Genomic DNA, 13,596 nt, shown 5'->3' on the forward strand with positions numbered 1-13,596 from the left:
TAGCGCTCCTCCTAATTTCATCAGGATCATGTCATGACGAGGACTTCTCTGGACGAGGACTTCGGGGGTGAGGAGGTGAGCGTCCCGTTCGTTGGTGAGGCTCCCCCTGCGTCGCCCGACGTTCCCCCAGTTGTCATCGACCCTCCTCCGGATGTTGCAGTGCCGTCGGATGCTACTCCTGCTCCTGTCGCTGTTGCTTCCGTCGACCTTCCTGTTGCTCCCTGTGAGGCATTGCCGTGTGCACAACCGACTTCAGCTGCTGCGCCTGGCCCTGCATCCTAGCCTCGGGTCCCGGCTGTGCTGGGTGCTGGGGTGGCTGTGGGGGCCCCTGATGTGTGTGGTCCAGTTCCCCCTGTGGTCGAGGCTGCTGCTGTTCTGCGGCGGGCGTCAGTTCGTCCAGCTAGTGGGGCCCGTGTTTCTGAGTCAGCTTCCGGCTCTGACGATCTCAGGCCGGTGCCCAAACGTTCCCGGCGTTCGTCGTCTGCCTGGGCTGATGTTGGGAAATTTAGTGACTGTGGGTCTTTGGGTGTGGATGGAGTGGTTCCGGATGCGTCGCTGGCTCCGCAGTTAGTGGTGGCGGAAGTCCATGTGCCTGCTGACGTTGGTGCTTGTGTCTCGGGTGTGCCTGATGTTTCTTCTCCACCGGGGGCCTCTCCGCGGTGGGGCGTGGTGGCCTCCGCTGCCAGGGATGGTGGGGATGAAGGGGTTGGGCGAGGCCTGGTGGTGACCTTGCGGAAGGATGTGCGCAGTTCGGTATCCCGGCGGTCGTCCGGTGGTGTGCCCGTGGACGCTGGTGCCCCTGTGATGGTGCCTTCTGTCCGGCTCCCTCCTCTGAGGATGTCCGTTGGGGACTGTATTACCGGAGTCTGTGATGCCGTTGGGTCACTGGGCGCGGATTGCTCTGTTACCGATCTGCGAGGAGGCGCTGGACTTTCAGGGTGGGGCAGTTCCATTGGTGTGGGAGCGTGTGCCGGTCACTCGGGTCAGGAGTGATTCCATTTGGGTGCCCTGTTTGAGGGTGTTTGTGGCCAATGTCCTGGATGATATGGCGTCCCCGGTGGATGGTCAGGGCCCTTGGCAGTGGTTGCGATGGGAGGCGTTCCATGTACGATTCCCTCGGGATGTGTTTCCGGGCAAGTATGTCTGATGATTTTCTACTTTTGTGCTTACTTTTGTGCTGTGTGCCCTTCTGGCGGTTTGTTTGCCTTTCGGTAGTTTGTGCCCGTGACTCTCCCTTTGTTTGTGGCGGGGCGGGTGGCTTGGTGTGTGTTTTAGTCTTCATGTATTTATTTTGTGTTATTACAGTGCCCTATGTGTTTTACTTTATGCTTATGTGTTGTGTTTGTCTTTCATTTGTATGTTTTTTTTATATTTTTTTGTTGTTATTGGCTGGTTGTGTGGTGTGCTATTTTATTGTATTTTTTATTATATTTCATTTTGTTCATACTGTTGTGCTTCGTTGTCGGTCCTTCAGGCCGGCGCTTCTGTTTTGTTTCATACTGTTAAAATGTTTTAACTTGTTGCTATGTTCTTGTTTTGCTTGCATTGCATGCTTGTTTGTGATTGTTTTCTGTATTGTTCTCTATTTTGTAACCTTTTGTGTATTTATTCTGCATTTCCTGTACCCTTTCCAGCTTTGGTACTTGTTGTTCTGTCGGTCCTTCTGGCCGGCGGTTTCTTGTTTTGTTCTGTTATGTTTCTAATTTTATGTTTTATTGTAATTTAAATCGCATGCTTGCATGTAAAAATATAAATAAAAAAAAAAATGTCATAAGAACCCCAAAGCTGGAGTAACATTGCCCGATCTTGAAAATGTATTTAATTTTATATATTTTAACAGCATTTTTCTGCTGCTTCGAACACGAAATATACATGACAAACATAAAATAACAAATGGAACTAACAGTAATTATAACAGGTTGGTTGATGAACTTTCAGTCACTTAAGCTGATGGAATAGGTTGCCAGCAAATACTGAGAGAAGTTCATTATGCATCGACCAGCTGAACTTTACGGCCATTCACTGGCATGATGGCTCTGCTGCTCTGAGACCCTGGGTCTGGAATTTTCTGGACGTGTATCATACCTTGCCCTTGAGATTGTCCTGTTGGATATGCTACATGTTCGTGTTGTCGATGTGTATGGGCTCCAACTGTTAACTACCCATCGGGCACTTGTGAAGTTTCACTCCACTGCTGTTTATAAGGACTTTGTGGCTGGTTATGATGGGCGCTCATTTACTCTCCCTGGGGACGGTGGTACCGTCGGTATCTCTGATCAATGCTGCTCGGTGACATATGTGGTACTGCATTGTGTGCCGTTCGAGTTCACAGAGGCCATACTTTGATGGTACTTTAGCCAGTTTGGGACTATAGTTTCCATCCGGATGAACTCTGTCTCTTCCGGCAGGTGGCGTGGTGTCTCATGTGGAACCCGGACTCTTGCCCTGTGGCTCAAATCACCTGTTTCCCTCCATGGTTACCTTGAAATTGAAATTGAAAATGAAATAGAAATAATGGTTACCTTGATGGGCTACAATATGCAGGCGTTCCATGCAGGGCAGCAACGAGCATGTTTTTTGGTGGTGGCCTTTACCAGGCAGCCGCTTGTACTGGAGTGGCGGCTGCTCCTGTGAACTTATTTAGAGAAGAAGATTTCCCTCCATTGGTGGTGCAGCACCTGTCGCCTTGTGATGGAGTGGTTGGGGAGGTTTCCCCACTGCCTGCTGACCCGGTGGTGGACCGGGTTCCTCGGCTGGTGGGCCGGTGGATACGAGTGGTGGTGGTGCTCGTGACGAGGTGGTGGTGTTCGTGACGAGGTGGTGGACGAGGAGGTTGACATAACTGGTACACCTTAACCGATCACACCAAAATCAGACCCTTAAAAGGAATTGAAATTTCCATGGAAGTCTTCTTCCATTTGGGTTCTGCGGGTGAGAGGGGGTTTTGTCACTGGGGTACCGAATTTAATGCCTCAGCCTTGTGCGGCTCCTGGTCGTCTGATCTCTGATGACGAGCTATTGGTTTGGGAGGCTTACTACTTACATTTTCGGGAGCGGGAGTACCCGGATAAATATGAGTAGTTCGTGTGTTTGGGTTTAGTTTGTTTGTTTGTCTTTGTTTTGGTTGGTGCGTCTTCTTGCGTGTCTGTATGGGATTTTGTTTCCCAGTGTCTGCGTGCATGGGTGCGTGTTTTTGTGTGTGCGAGTGTGTGGTGTGGATGTTTGTTTCTGGCTCCTGCGTGGGCCTGTTCAGATGTATCTTCATTTGGCCTTTGCAACCTGTTGTTTTTGTTTGTGGGGGCGTTATTCCTAACAAATTCGACAAAAATCGAATATGTCTGAAAAATTTCTAAAAATACTACAAGGTTGTGGCAACACCGTGGTGCAAACCATTTTATGTTATGATAAAAAATAACTTAATTAGAGTAATTTTCCCAGCCGCAACTGTCCCCAATCCGGTCGTCGTGGCTTGGGTGCACCATAGGGTGTTGTGTCGTACGTTATAAATGTCTATTATGTTGTAATAGCGTGGAAAATAGCTTGTTATGCATAAACAAATTATAAACTCACCCATTGGCAACAGTCTCGAGTGACAGAAGGGGGAGGGTTCAGCTGAGTCAGTTACACATTGTATCTCCCTGCTGGTGGAGCTATTGTCCACGCGGTCTCGCTCGAATATCACATTTTTTGTTGCATCTACTGCACAATGCCACGCGTGTCGAACAGAAAGAAAGCTCTAAGTGCCAGAGGCACACACGCTAACCTTGTAAAGCTGCAACGGAAAGCATCTGCAGCCGCTTTGCTGCAAAGCCAAATTCTGACGAGTGAAGATAGAGGTGGCCTCTCTGTGAGGAGTGTGGCGGCGGCCGCTACCTCACTACACACTCTCCCACCCTGCCCCACACCACCAACCGCTCCAGGTGATGCACACACCACTCTTGATGTTGCATTTACAGCTCCAGATGTTGAACACACCGCTCTTGATGTTGAAGGGCCCAGCACCTCACATGATGTTTCAGCAACTCCCAACATTTCCACAAAGCATAAATGTACCCAAAGCAGTGCCAAAAAACGAGTGAAGTTATTCCGAGAAGGAAAAGAAGGAGAAAATGATAATGCCAGTGGCAGTGACAGTGACAGTGAAGGGAAATGTCGAATAAATCCACGTGAGTCAGTGCTAATGGTGACAGATAAGAGGCTTGAAAATTACCTAGATGACAATTGTATATTCAAGTACTGCTCAAAGGCTACGGCACGTCATAAAATTAAAATTGTGCAACATGATTTGCAAGTGACAAAAACCTGTAGTTTTTGTTATTGTAAACATACTGAAGCATTGAATGCAAATCATGAAAATCTAATATCCTTACTCTACAGCAACATGCTAAATGGCAACGGATATACATATTACCAAAGCATGTGTTCTATAAATAACATAAAATTTGTATCACATAACCATATAACGAGATCCAGAAGAAGATAAGAGATGCTGCTAATGAGAGATGGGTGCATTTGCAAGAAAACACTCGCAGTATCATATTCAGTCATTACAAAGATCATTTGGATAGACACCCCATTGATGGCGTCCTAGACATTGATGTGTCCTTTGATGGATCTTGGCATACAAGGGGCCATCATTCACAAATTGGCACTGCTTTTGTTGTGGAAATATTCACAGGGCTGTTGTGGACCACAATACTTTCTGCAAAAACTTCACCAAGTGTTCTGCGTTCAAGCGTAGAAAACAAAATGGAAAAATAACACAGGCTGAGTTTGACACTGAAATGGGTAAACATTTACCGGATTGTGACAAGAACTACAATGGAACTGCCAAAAATATGGAACCGGATGCCGCGGTATTGATGTGGGGTCGATCTCTAGACAAAAAACTCAGGTATACGACCTTGGTCGGTGATGGTGATTCTTCAGCCTTCAATAAAATTTGTGCAATGAATAATGATGATGGACCATATGCAGACCTAAGAGTGGATAAGGCCGAGTGCATAAATCACTTCAGCAAGAGACTTGCAACACAGCTTTGTAACTTTCAGAAAACAGCTGTCGAATGGAAGGTGACAAAAGAGCCTGTCAAAAAGACCAGACGAATGTCACTGGTCAATGGGAAGGGAAAATTAACTGACAACACCATTCTGAAGTTGGCAAGTTACTTTACAAAGCCATTAGGGATAACATCAACTAGGACTGGAAACAAATGAGGGATGCCTGCCTGTCTGGACTGTTCCATGCAACGTCGACGGATGAAAAGTCAATGCACATGCATTGCCCTAAAGGCAAAGACTCTTGGTGTTTCCACCAGCAAGACATTACAAATGAAATGACCCCACGTTCACACAAGACGATGAAAGTACATTTTCAGCTACCCAGTATTCACATGACTGAAGTCTTGAAGATATACAACAATCTTGTATCGGAGGACAACATGACCAAGTGCCTGAAGGGAAAGACTCAGAATTCAAACGAGTCTCTACACCACCGAGTTTGGAAACTCGCCCCCAAAGACAAATATGTTATTCGAGTAATGGCAGACTTCGCCATGTCAATGACAGCTGTCAACTACAACGCTGGGTATATGATGGGATCTCTGACGAACCTCCTTGGTCTACCACAGAGTGATATTCGGGACCGGTACTTCAACATGAAGGACAAGAAGACGCACCACCAAGCCAAGAAAGGCCCCTGAGGAAGCTGACCCTGGCTACGGGGCAGGTCCCTACTAGTGCCATTGCAGTGCCACCTTGAGGACCCATATTTCAGACCAATTATTTTAGGTTAGTATGTTTTAGTGTTATATTTTGATATTACATCATAAATAATGGTAAATATATAACTGCTTTGAAGGTTTTTTGAAGGAACTGGGTTCTAGGCTCTTTGAAACAACAAGGGACCCTGGAGCTGCCAGCTTTCTTTTCCAGCGCCTCAGCATGGCGATACAGAGGGGAAATGCGCACTGCATTCTGGGTTCCTGCCCGCCATCTGAGGAGCTGAAGGAACTCTACAACCTATGATAACCATCTTTGTACCCTATATGTAACTCCTTTTTTGTAACAAAGTTCAAATAAAAAAAATATATGTGTACATACAAAAGAATGGGGGTGGTAGGAGTAGATAATATTAGTGTTCAGTGAGACACAACAAGGTCTCCTCTGAATACTTTTTATTTTCTTCTCCGAGGCTATGGGTCCCCACATTGGCACCAGAGGTGGTACCCTTTTTATAACTGCTTGATTTTTTTTTTATTTTTTTTATTTGTTTTTTTATTTTTTTTTATTTTGTTATCAGGCGATCTTCATGGAACTTACACACCTTACTGAAGGCATGCCTATCTACAAGGATGCAAATTTTGAATGAAATTGGTCGACATCAACCTCAGCCACAGGTGGTTGAACTTTGACCTTTATTTCCTACAGGTAAGTAATTAGCAACTACATGGTTGAATTACTTTTTCATTTATTATTCAATTTACATGAAACTTGCACAATTTATGTAGAGTTTATCCCTCTACACAATTGTGTATTTTTATTTTCCTAAGTCCATTTATTGATTTTATAAATATTTATAAACATTATGTTATTGCATATTTTTGGGGGGAACTTTGAAAATTTGTATTGCACTAAATACATTTGGGATAGAAATATTCCTAAAAACCTCTATTATACAGTAATGTGATAGCTGAGTGTCATGGAAATGATTTCGGTTGACAATTGTGTTTGCTATGCAATGGTGGAAAATTTTGATAAATTGTCTAAAATATGTTTTTTTTTTCCTTCCTCTCTATTTAGGCTGCGATGCTGAAACTTGGACCAGGTGCAGCCTTTTTCACATGTAAAACATCAATAAATTTTGATTGCACTAGAACAACTTTTAATCATCCCCAATAACGCCCCCTTGTGTAATTTTCTTTGACTGTGCTGTGTGTCGTGTGTGTGTTCTGTGTTCTTGTTTTATGGTATGATGTCTGCTGTTGAGTGGTGTGACACATGGTGCGTGTGTTTTGCGTATGTTTTAAGTTGTATATATGTATTTCTTGTTTTGTTTTTACCTTTGGTATCAATGTGTTTCTCTGTGCATTTTTTTCGTTACTGACACGTTTGGCACGCCCCGTCAGGGTTGTGTAGCTTTTGTTTTTTTGTATGTTCCCATGTGTTTTTATTGTTATTTGTTTTCACTTTTATGTTATATTGCTGTGTGTGCCCTGTTATCTGTATTATTGTTATTCTGTGTTTCTTGTTATTCTATGCTCTCTGTGTGATGTTACTGTGTATGTTCTGTGTTGCTTCTTGCCTGCCCCGAGTCAAGTGTTGTGGATGGTCTGTGTACTCTCTCAGACGCTAAGCTCCATAAAACTTATTCAAAGCACTAAAACTTAATTGGTGTTAGTGAGGGTTCCCTGCATGGAACCAGGTCACAAGCGGACAAGTTCTCGACTAATTCTGACCAGAAAAATGCTTTAGTTGTGTTTCCGTCATTACTAACATTGCAAACGTTCTATTATTAGAATGAAAGTATGATGGACAAGGTAATGTAATAGTTCTAACGCTACCCTTGTTGTAATAACCCTTTCCCTACTTCACTCAATACCCCAGCTTAACACTGTTACAATCCAGTGTGACCCCTCACTGGACTGCCACGAATATAAGCTGAATATTAAGCAAGGAGGACACAACAAGAACAGGGGTTATGAATTTATAACTAATAATTAAAATCATTACAACACTGCCACCACCTTCCCAACCATAAATAAATGTGTCTAAATTATTGTTTCCCCAGGAAGTAAGGGACTCAATAATCATGGAACTCAAAGGGGCAAGTAAATAAATCTTAATGGATTAATACTGTAATCTTACTGAACTGAAGGGGGATTCAAGAGCAACTTTAATATTCATAAGATGGAGGAGAACACAGGAACTTTCCAAGTCAACCATCAACCACATATAAAAGTGACCAAGTAGAAAAAATATATTAAAAAGGGGAATTAACTGAATACCACTGGAACAAATAATTTTTTATTAAATAAAGCACGTAAATAAAAATCAAATTTGAAATGTCCTAACACATCCTAAGAGGCAATGGGAACATTTTGAGGTGCATTTACTGTTGTACCAAAGCTCTGACAGACATTACCTTTATCCTGCAACCTCGGCCACGATGTTGAGTGGCTGCCCCCCCAGATCAGGATATCTGGGCCCCAGTACACTCCAAGACACACTAACTCATCATTTCTAAAAACGCTTACCAGTGGGACAGGCTCCCCCCACTTAGTTCCTAGGCCCAATTTAACTCCGCCTATTCCAAGCCTATGGCCAATGGATTTAATCACAACTGGGTGTTCTAGAAGCTTGGCCAATGGCATGGACAGGCACTACCCTGGGGAACCCCGCCTCCACAGGCCTCCATAGCTTCAACCAATCAGAACCAGGCTTGACCATAAGGGTCAATTCCTCTTGACAGAAAACTCCAGTAACTGGAACAGCACCAACGACTGTTCTGTGGGAAACGTTGGCTGGGCACCCACGTGTAATTTGAGAGCACAAGTTTATTGGCTCTGAGGTACTATTTCCAGTTCGTCACTGGGAAGATGGAGGGAGAGGGGAAAACGGATTGGGGGAACAAGTGACTTCAAACTGTTCATGACCACGAGGGTCAGACTGTGACAAATGGGAGGGATGACCAAAGGGAGGGGAGGCAAGTGAGGGAAGGAAAGGGGAAGAGGAAGGGGAAGGGGGAAGGGGACGAGGAAGGGGAAGGGGAAGGGGGAAGAGGACGAGGAAGGGGAAGGGGAAGGAGCTATGGTCTGCACATACCATTACAGTAAGATCATGATAGTATGTTCCTCGCCCTGCCCTTGTTACTCTGTATTATTCACTCATTTATCCATATCTCACCTATGGTATCTGTGAGAAGTTGGGTTTTTGGTCACTTCTCAGCTAACTTACATCTGTTAGGTAATAGTAGGAAAAAACCTTTTGCCTCAAAAAATGGTGGAGATGTGCACAGGGTGTGCACAAAAGTCTACCTTCCTTGGTAGTGGAGATAGACTAGTGAAATCACATCCCTTTCGAAAGGGGAAGCCTTCAGCATTCCAAAGAAGTAACTCTCGTTGACGTAAGTATTCTGTGTGAATAGTTACAGGTTTTCCCTGAATTCTGTACCTCGGGCACCTGACAACACAGAGAGAGAGAGAGAGAGAGAGAGAGAGAGAGAGAGAGAGAGAGAGAGAGAGAGAGAGAGAGAGAGAGAGTAGGAAGAGGGGACCACCTCAAGTACCAACGGCTCCACTTTGCCGGTGACGTGACGTCATCAGCATTTCCTGCCGGCTTTACTCTTATTGGAAGCGGCACGAAGGCCTCTGCCGAGGCTCGTACCAGATTGGTCGAGTGCCTGGCACCAAAGGAGCCGCTGCCCGAATTCTCGTGCCAAAACTTTGCTGGTGTGAGATTCCTGCGCCTCAGGAGAGTGTTTCTGTGTGTAGGATCTGTGCTGTCGAGACGTCGGGAGGTCAGGTCCTGGCCAAGACCTTGGTTTTTCCTGCCTATATCAACCTCCAGCCAGCCCAAGTTGATTCTACGCCGCTCTGTGATCGTTGCTGTAGAATCCAGCGATTGCGGGCTCCGTCAGAAGTTAATTCAGAAGATAAGTGAAGTCATAGCCGTCACATGAGACACCAACAGGTGCAACCGGACTGTTTCAGAGTAACAATGGGACATCGGCTTCACCTAGAGCAATCCGTCATTTCATTGCCCCGTAACAGTGAGATATAAGAATCAGGAAACGATTGTATGTGTTTGAGTGATGACCGTGTGAAAATCTTCGATATTATGAGCGTGGACTTAGATTATTTCCAGTCCTCGCCATTGTGTTCCTGGCATCACTCGCGGCGCCCCCCCCCCCTATATATATTTATATATGTACATACATCTGTGCTAGCGTGCTTTCATTCAGCCTTCAGCAATATATCACACTTGTGTTCAAAACTGGTGCTTAACTGCGAGCGGGTTACCAAGTTTATTAGTGGAAAAATATTAGGCGACTCTCGCCTAGATCTGTCTCGAGCACACAGGAAACACCTCCCCGCCGTACCTCACCACCTCAGGCCCCTGGGCCTGGCGCCTCACCTCGCTCTCTACCTCTGAGCGTCGGTCTCCGTCATCTCCAGTGTGTGGTCTTCAATAAACAGCTGGAGCAGTGAGTGTGTGTATGCTTGTGAGTGTGTCATACCGGTATAAATTAACGTGAGTACTCAAACATAAATTTCTCTGTATCTTCTTTTGTTGTGAAAATTCCTTGTGTTGAATTTAATTCAGCCGTCCGGTGTTCGTTCTCACTAGTTTCCCAACGGGACCGAGTTCGATTCCCCGAGGAAGCACGATAGGTAAATACCTACTACAGCTTTTCTGTGTGAATACTGTAGCCAGATCTTCAGTGTGATTGTCATCTTACACATTCAGTTCTTACACATTTAGTTGTCTTTGTGATGTGTGTATCTTACTGTGTTTAGTGTGGTTTATTGTTATACCATCACTGTGTGTTAACCCGTGTCCGTGACGTTCTGTCTTTATTTCCAGGGACCTGCTGTAAGTCCAAGTAAGACTAATTTACTTTGTGTTTATTATTGATTTATTGACACGTGAATGTGTCAATGTGGTGTGTTGTGTTTATTATATTTAGGTGGTCTCTGTGACCTGGTGTACTTTGGTTTAGTGTATTGTTGTTGGTCTCAGTGACCCGTATTGGTGTGTACAATATTATTACCATGTTGTGTAGACTCAGTGTCGTCAGTGTACTTGCGTTCAGTAGCTCGAGACGTCAGTATACTTGTGTTAAATCATTCTTGTGTGTCATTTCATTAATTTAAAGTAATTTAATACGTGGTGAATAGTAATCATATTGACTGATCGATGTTAGTTAAGCAGTCTTAGTGATGCCGAGCTTTAACGTAAGTTCTTCGTGAATTAAGTGAGCTGTCAAGCTTTGACAGATCCTGGTACGATTACTCAGGGATTGCTAATTACCCGTAGCTATTGTTGATTTTATTGACATTTGTTTTGATTGCATGTCTTGGTGACAAAGTAACGTAATCATAATTACTGATTAAAGTAAAGTAGTCAACTGAGTGTTGCACGAAGACTTGTCTCAGTGACAAGTCTGTCAGTTGTTGTCATTCAGTCATCAATCACCCCACGCTGGCCACGGATCTCACATCTGGCACCAACGTGGGGCCGTGTATTGTTGCAACTATAATCACCCTCATTGATCCCGGATTCACATCTGGCACCGACGAGGACAGTTGTCTTTCATTGTATGTTATTGTTACTTGCCACAGTCTCGTCAAGCTGTCATTGTGTTTGAAGTGGTTGCCCCCTTTTTGTTAAGTGTAGACAGGGTCAGCAATACTGCGAGCAGTCCGAACCGGAAGCAGTTGTTCCGGCTAGTTTAGCCTTGTCAAGAACCACGTCCGACATTAACGTAACGTCAGATTATTCTTGCCATGTACCGTTAGCATTAAGTTTAATGAATAAACTAATTGTTTACCTCTACGTTCTACCTCTTTACCTCAACAAGTGCCTCTACGTTCACACCTTCAGACCTTTGCACCAAGTATTGGCTTTGCCATTATTTGCATTATTTGTGATACTACCGTGATCCATTTTATGTTGCCTGGATTACTTGCATTCGAACTGCGTTCATGGCCATATACATCATATATAAATTCTAATTTTGTTGTGAGGACCATTGAAGCTCCTCTGACGACCTCCCTCTGAGGCCCCTAGAAGCTCCATGACCCAGTGGATAAGGAGTGCCAAGGATTTGGACTCCTGCAGCTGCTCTATGCATCCCTGGTCAGTCATTAAAGTATAATCTGCCCTCAGCATTTGTTTGATGCTAGTTCTGTTCTTTCTGACTGAGGTTTCTTGTAACCTGTTCACCACAAAAAAGGGATAATCTCACAGTATCTATCCCTGAGGGTCTACCACGCTTAATTACCGTCTACCTCTAATTACTCAACAAAAAATCAGCAATTAGAACAATCACAAAATTCGAGTCCCAGAAACAACTCTGCTCTCTTACCGAAATCCTGGAACATGTTAATTAAATATCCAGAAACACATTCTCAGTGTTCTCTATATCCACAAAAACTCTGAATTGCAATGCCAATCCTCACCTTAAACTCTTCTCAGAAGGCTGAAATAGAACTCACAGTCATCACACCAGAAACAAATATCTCTTTGACATTCCTAGAGTGAGGCTCAACCACAGCAGAATTGTAATGTAAATCAAGGATACAACTCTGGGCAAGTAACGTTACCAACCACCTTGTCAACAACTTAGCAGCCTGTCCCACGCTATCTAGTGTACTCCATGTTCATAAATCATATTTGCTTAGTGACAACTAATTGATGTGACTTGTATCTTGTTATTCGGATTGATGTCCATAGGGAATGGAAAGGATGGGGGAGGTAGAGGGATGGGGAGATGAAATTCAGGAAGAGGATGCGGGTGTAGAGAGAGAGGAGGTTTGAAATACAAATATCTTGTTAACTTCGTGATTAAATGTCCTTTGTTGCGGCTATGTAAATATTGTGTATATAAGGTGTCATGTAGTAATTTCGACCCAGTAAGCATGTGGATTTTACTTAGACTGTCACTCAACCTTAGACATTTTGAACTTATTGATTTGAGGCCAGGAGGTTCACTTACTTAGAGGAAAGTTCTACACAACGAGCTTTACTTTGGATCATAAAATTATAACAAGGCACCAAGAACACAAGGTAGTAAAACTTCTAGTTCCTCTAGGGAAATGTATAAGACCATTGTATGTATTTGTTGTGGAATCAATGCCGACAGTCCTACAAGTGACTGGTCTCGGAGCCACAGCAAGATTCAATAAACAAAATGGGGCTTATCTTAGCAGACCACCAGATAAATTCCATATACATAACAGATATTGGCAGCCTTACAGGTGCTAATTAAAACAATTCATTTATCTTGGGGGAATCAAACATTAGAAATGTACTTGTTAGAGTCTACAGGAGGGAAGTTAATGTCCCGGCCAGTGTTGCGCTTTAGGGCAACAACTCCTGTTGAGCAGACATATTCTGAAACTGTCATAGTAGCATGACTGAGCCAAAGAACAATCACTTTAAGAAATCAGTCACATAATTGATGATGGACTGGAGTCTGTACATAAACAGTAGGATCTAGACTCTATTGGAAATTTTCCTGAATCACTTAACAAGAGGAAGATTAAGTACTTTCTTAAGGTTGAAATTGAGCACCAGGGGCCTATATAGTGAGTTAATGCTTGTTGGCCCAAAAGCCACTGGTCATTGTTACACAATCCATGACCGCTGTTGATAAACCAGCGGTCAACACCATAAACTGTGCAGCTTCTCTCAACTTAGGAATATGATAAAAACCATATACAGGTACAGAAGATGGACATCTGATAAGGTGTACATCTGTTTATTTACCTGTGCAGCTACTAGATCAGTTTATAAGTAACACCTGATGTGACTGCTCAAGTTATCCCGAAGCCTATAATGCACTGGAAAAAAATGTGTAAACGAAATTCATCCT

General features: G+C 43.9%; 1 protein-coding gene across 1 annotated transcript; it reads right to left on the minus strand.

Annotated features, from left to right (window-relative positions):
• Positions 1-278: 278 nt before the first annotated feature.
• Positions 279-953, minus strand: LOC138360297 (uncharacterized). The gene has a single exon (XM_069320210.1). The coding sequence runs from the start codon at positions 951-953 to the stop codon at positions 279-281; it is 675 nt and encodes a 224-aa protein (XP_069176311.1).
• Positions 954-13,596: the final 12,643 nt, after the last annotated feature.

This window comes from Procambarus clarkii, unplaced genomic scaffold (genome assembly GCF_040958095.1).
Source record: "Procambarus clarkii isolate CNS0578487 unplaced genomic scaffold, FALCON_Pclarkii_2.0 HiC_scaffold_106, whole genome shotgun sequence".
Taxonomy (NCBI): Eukaryota; Metazoa; Arthropoda; class Malacostraca; order Decapoda; family Cambaridae; genus Procambarus; species Procambarus clarkii.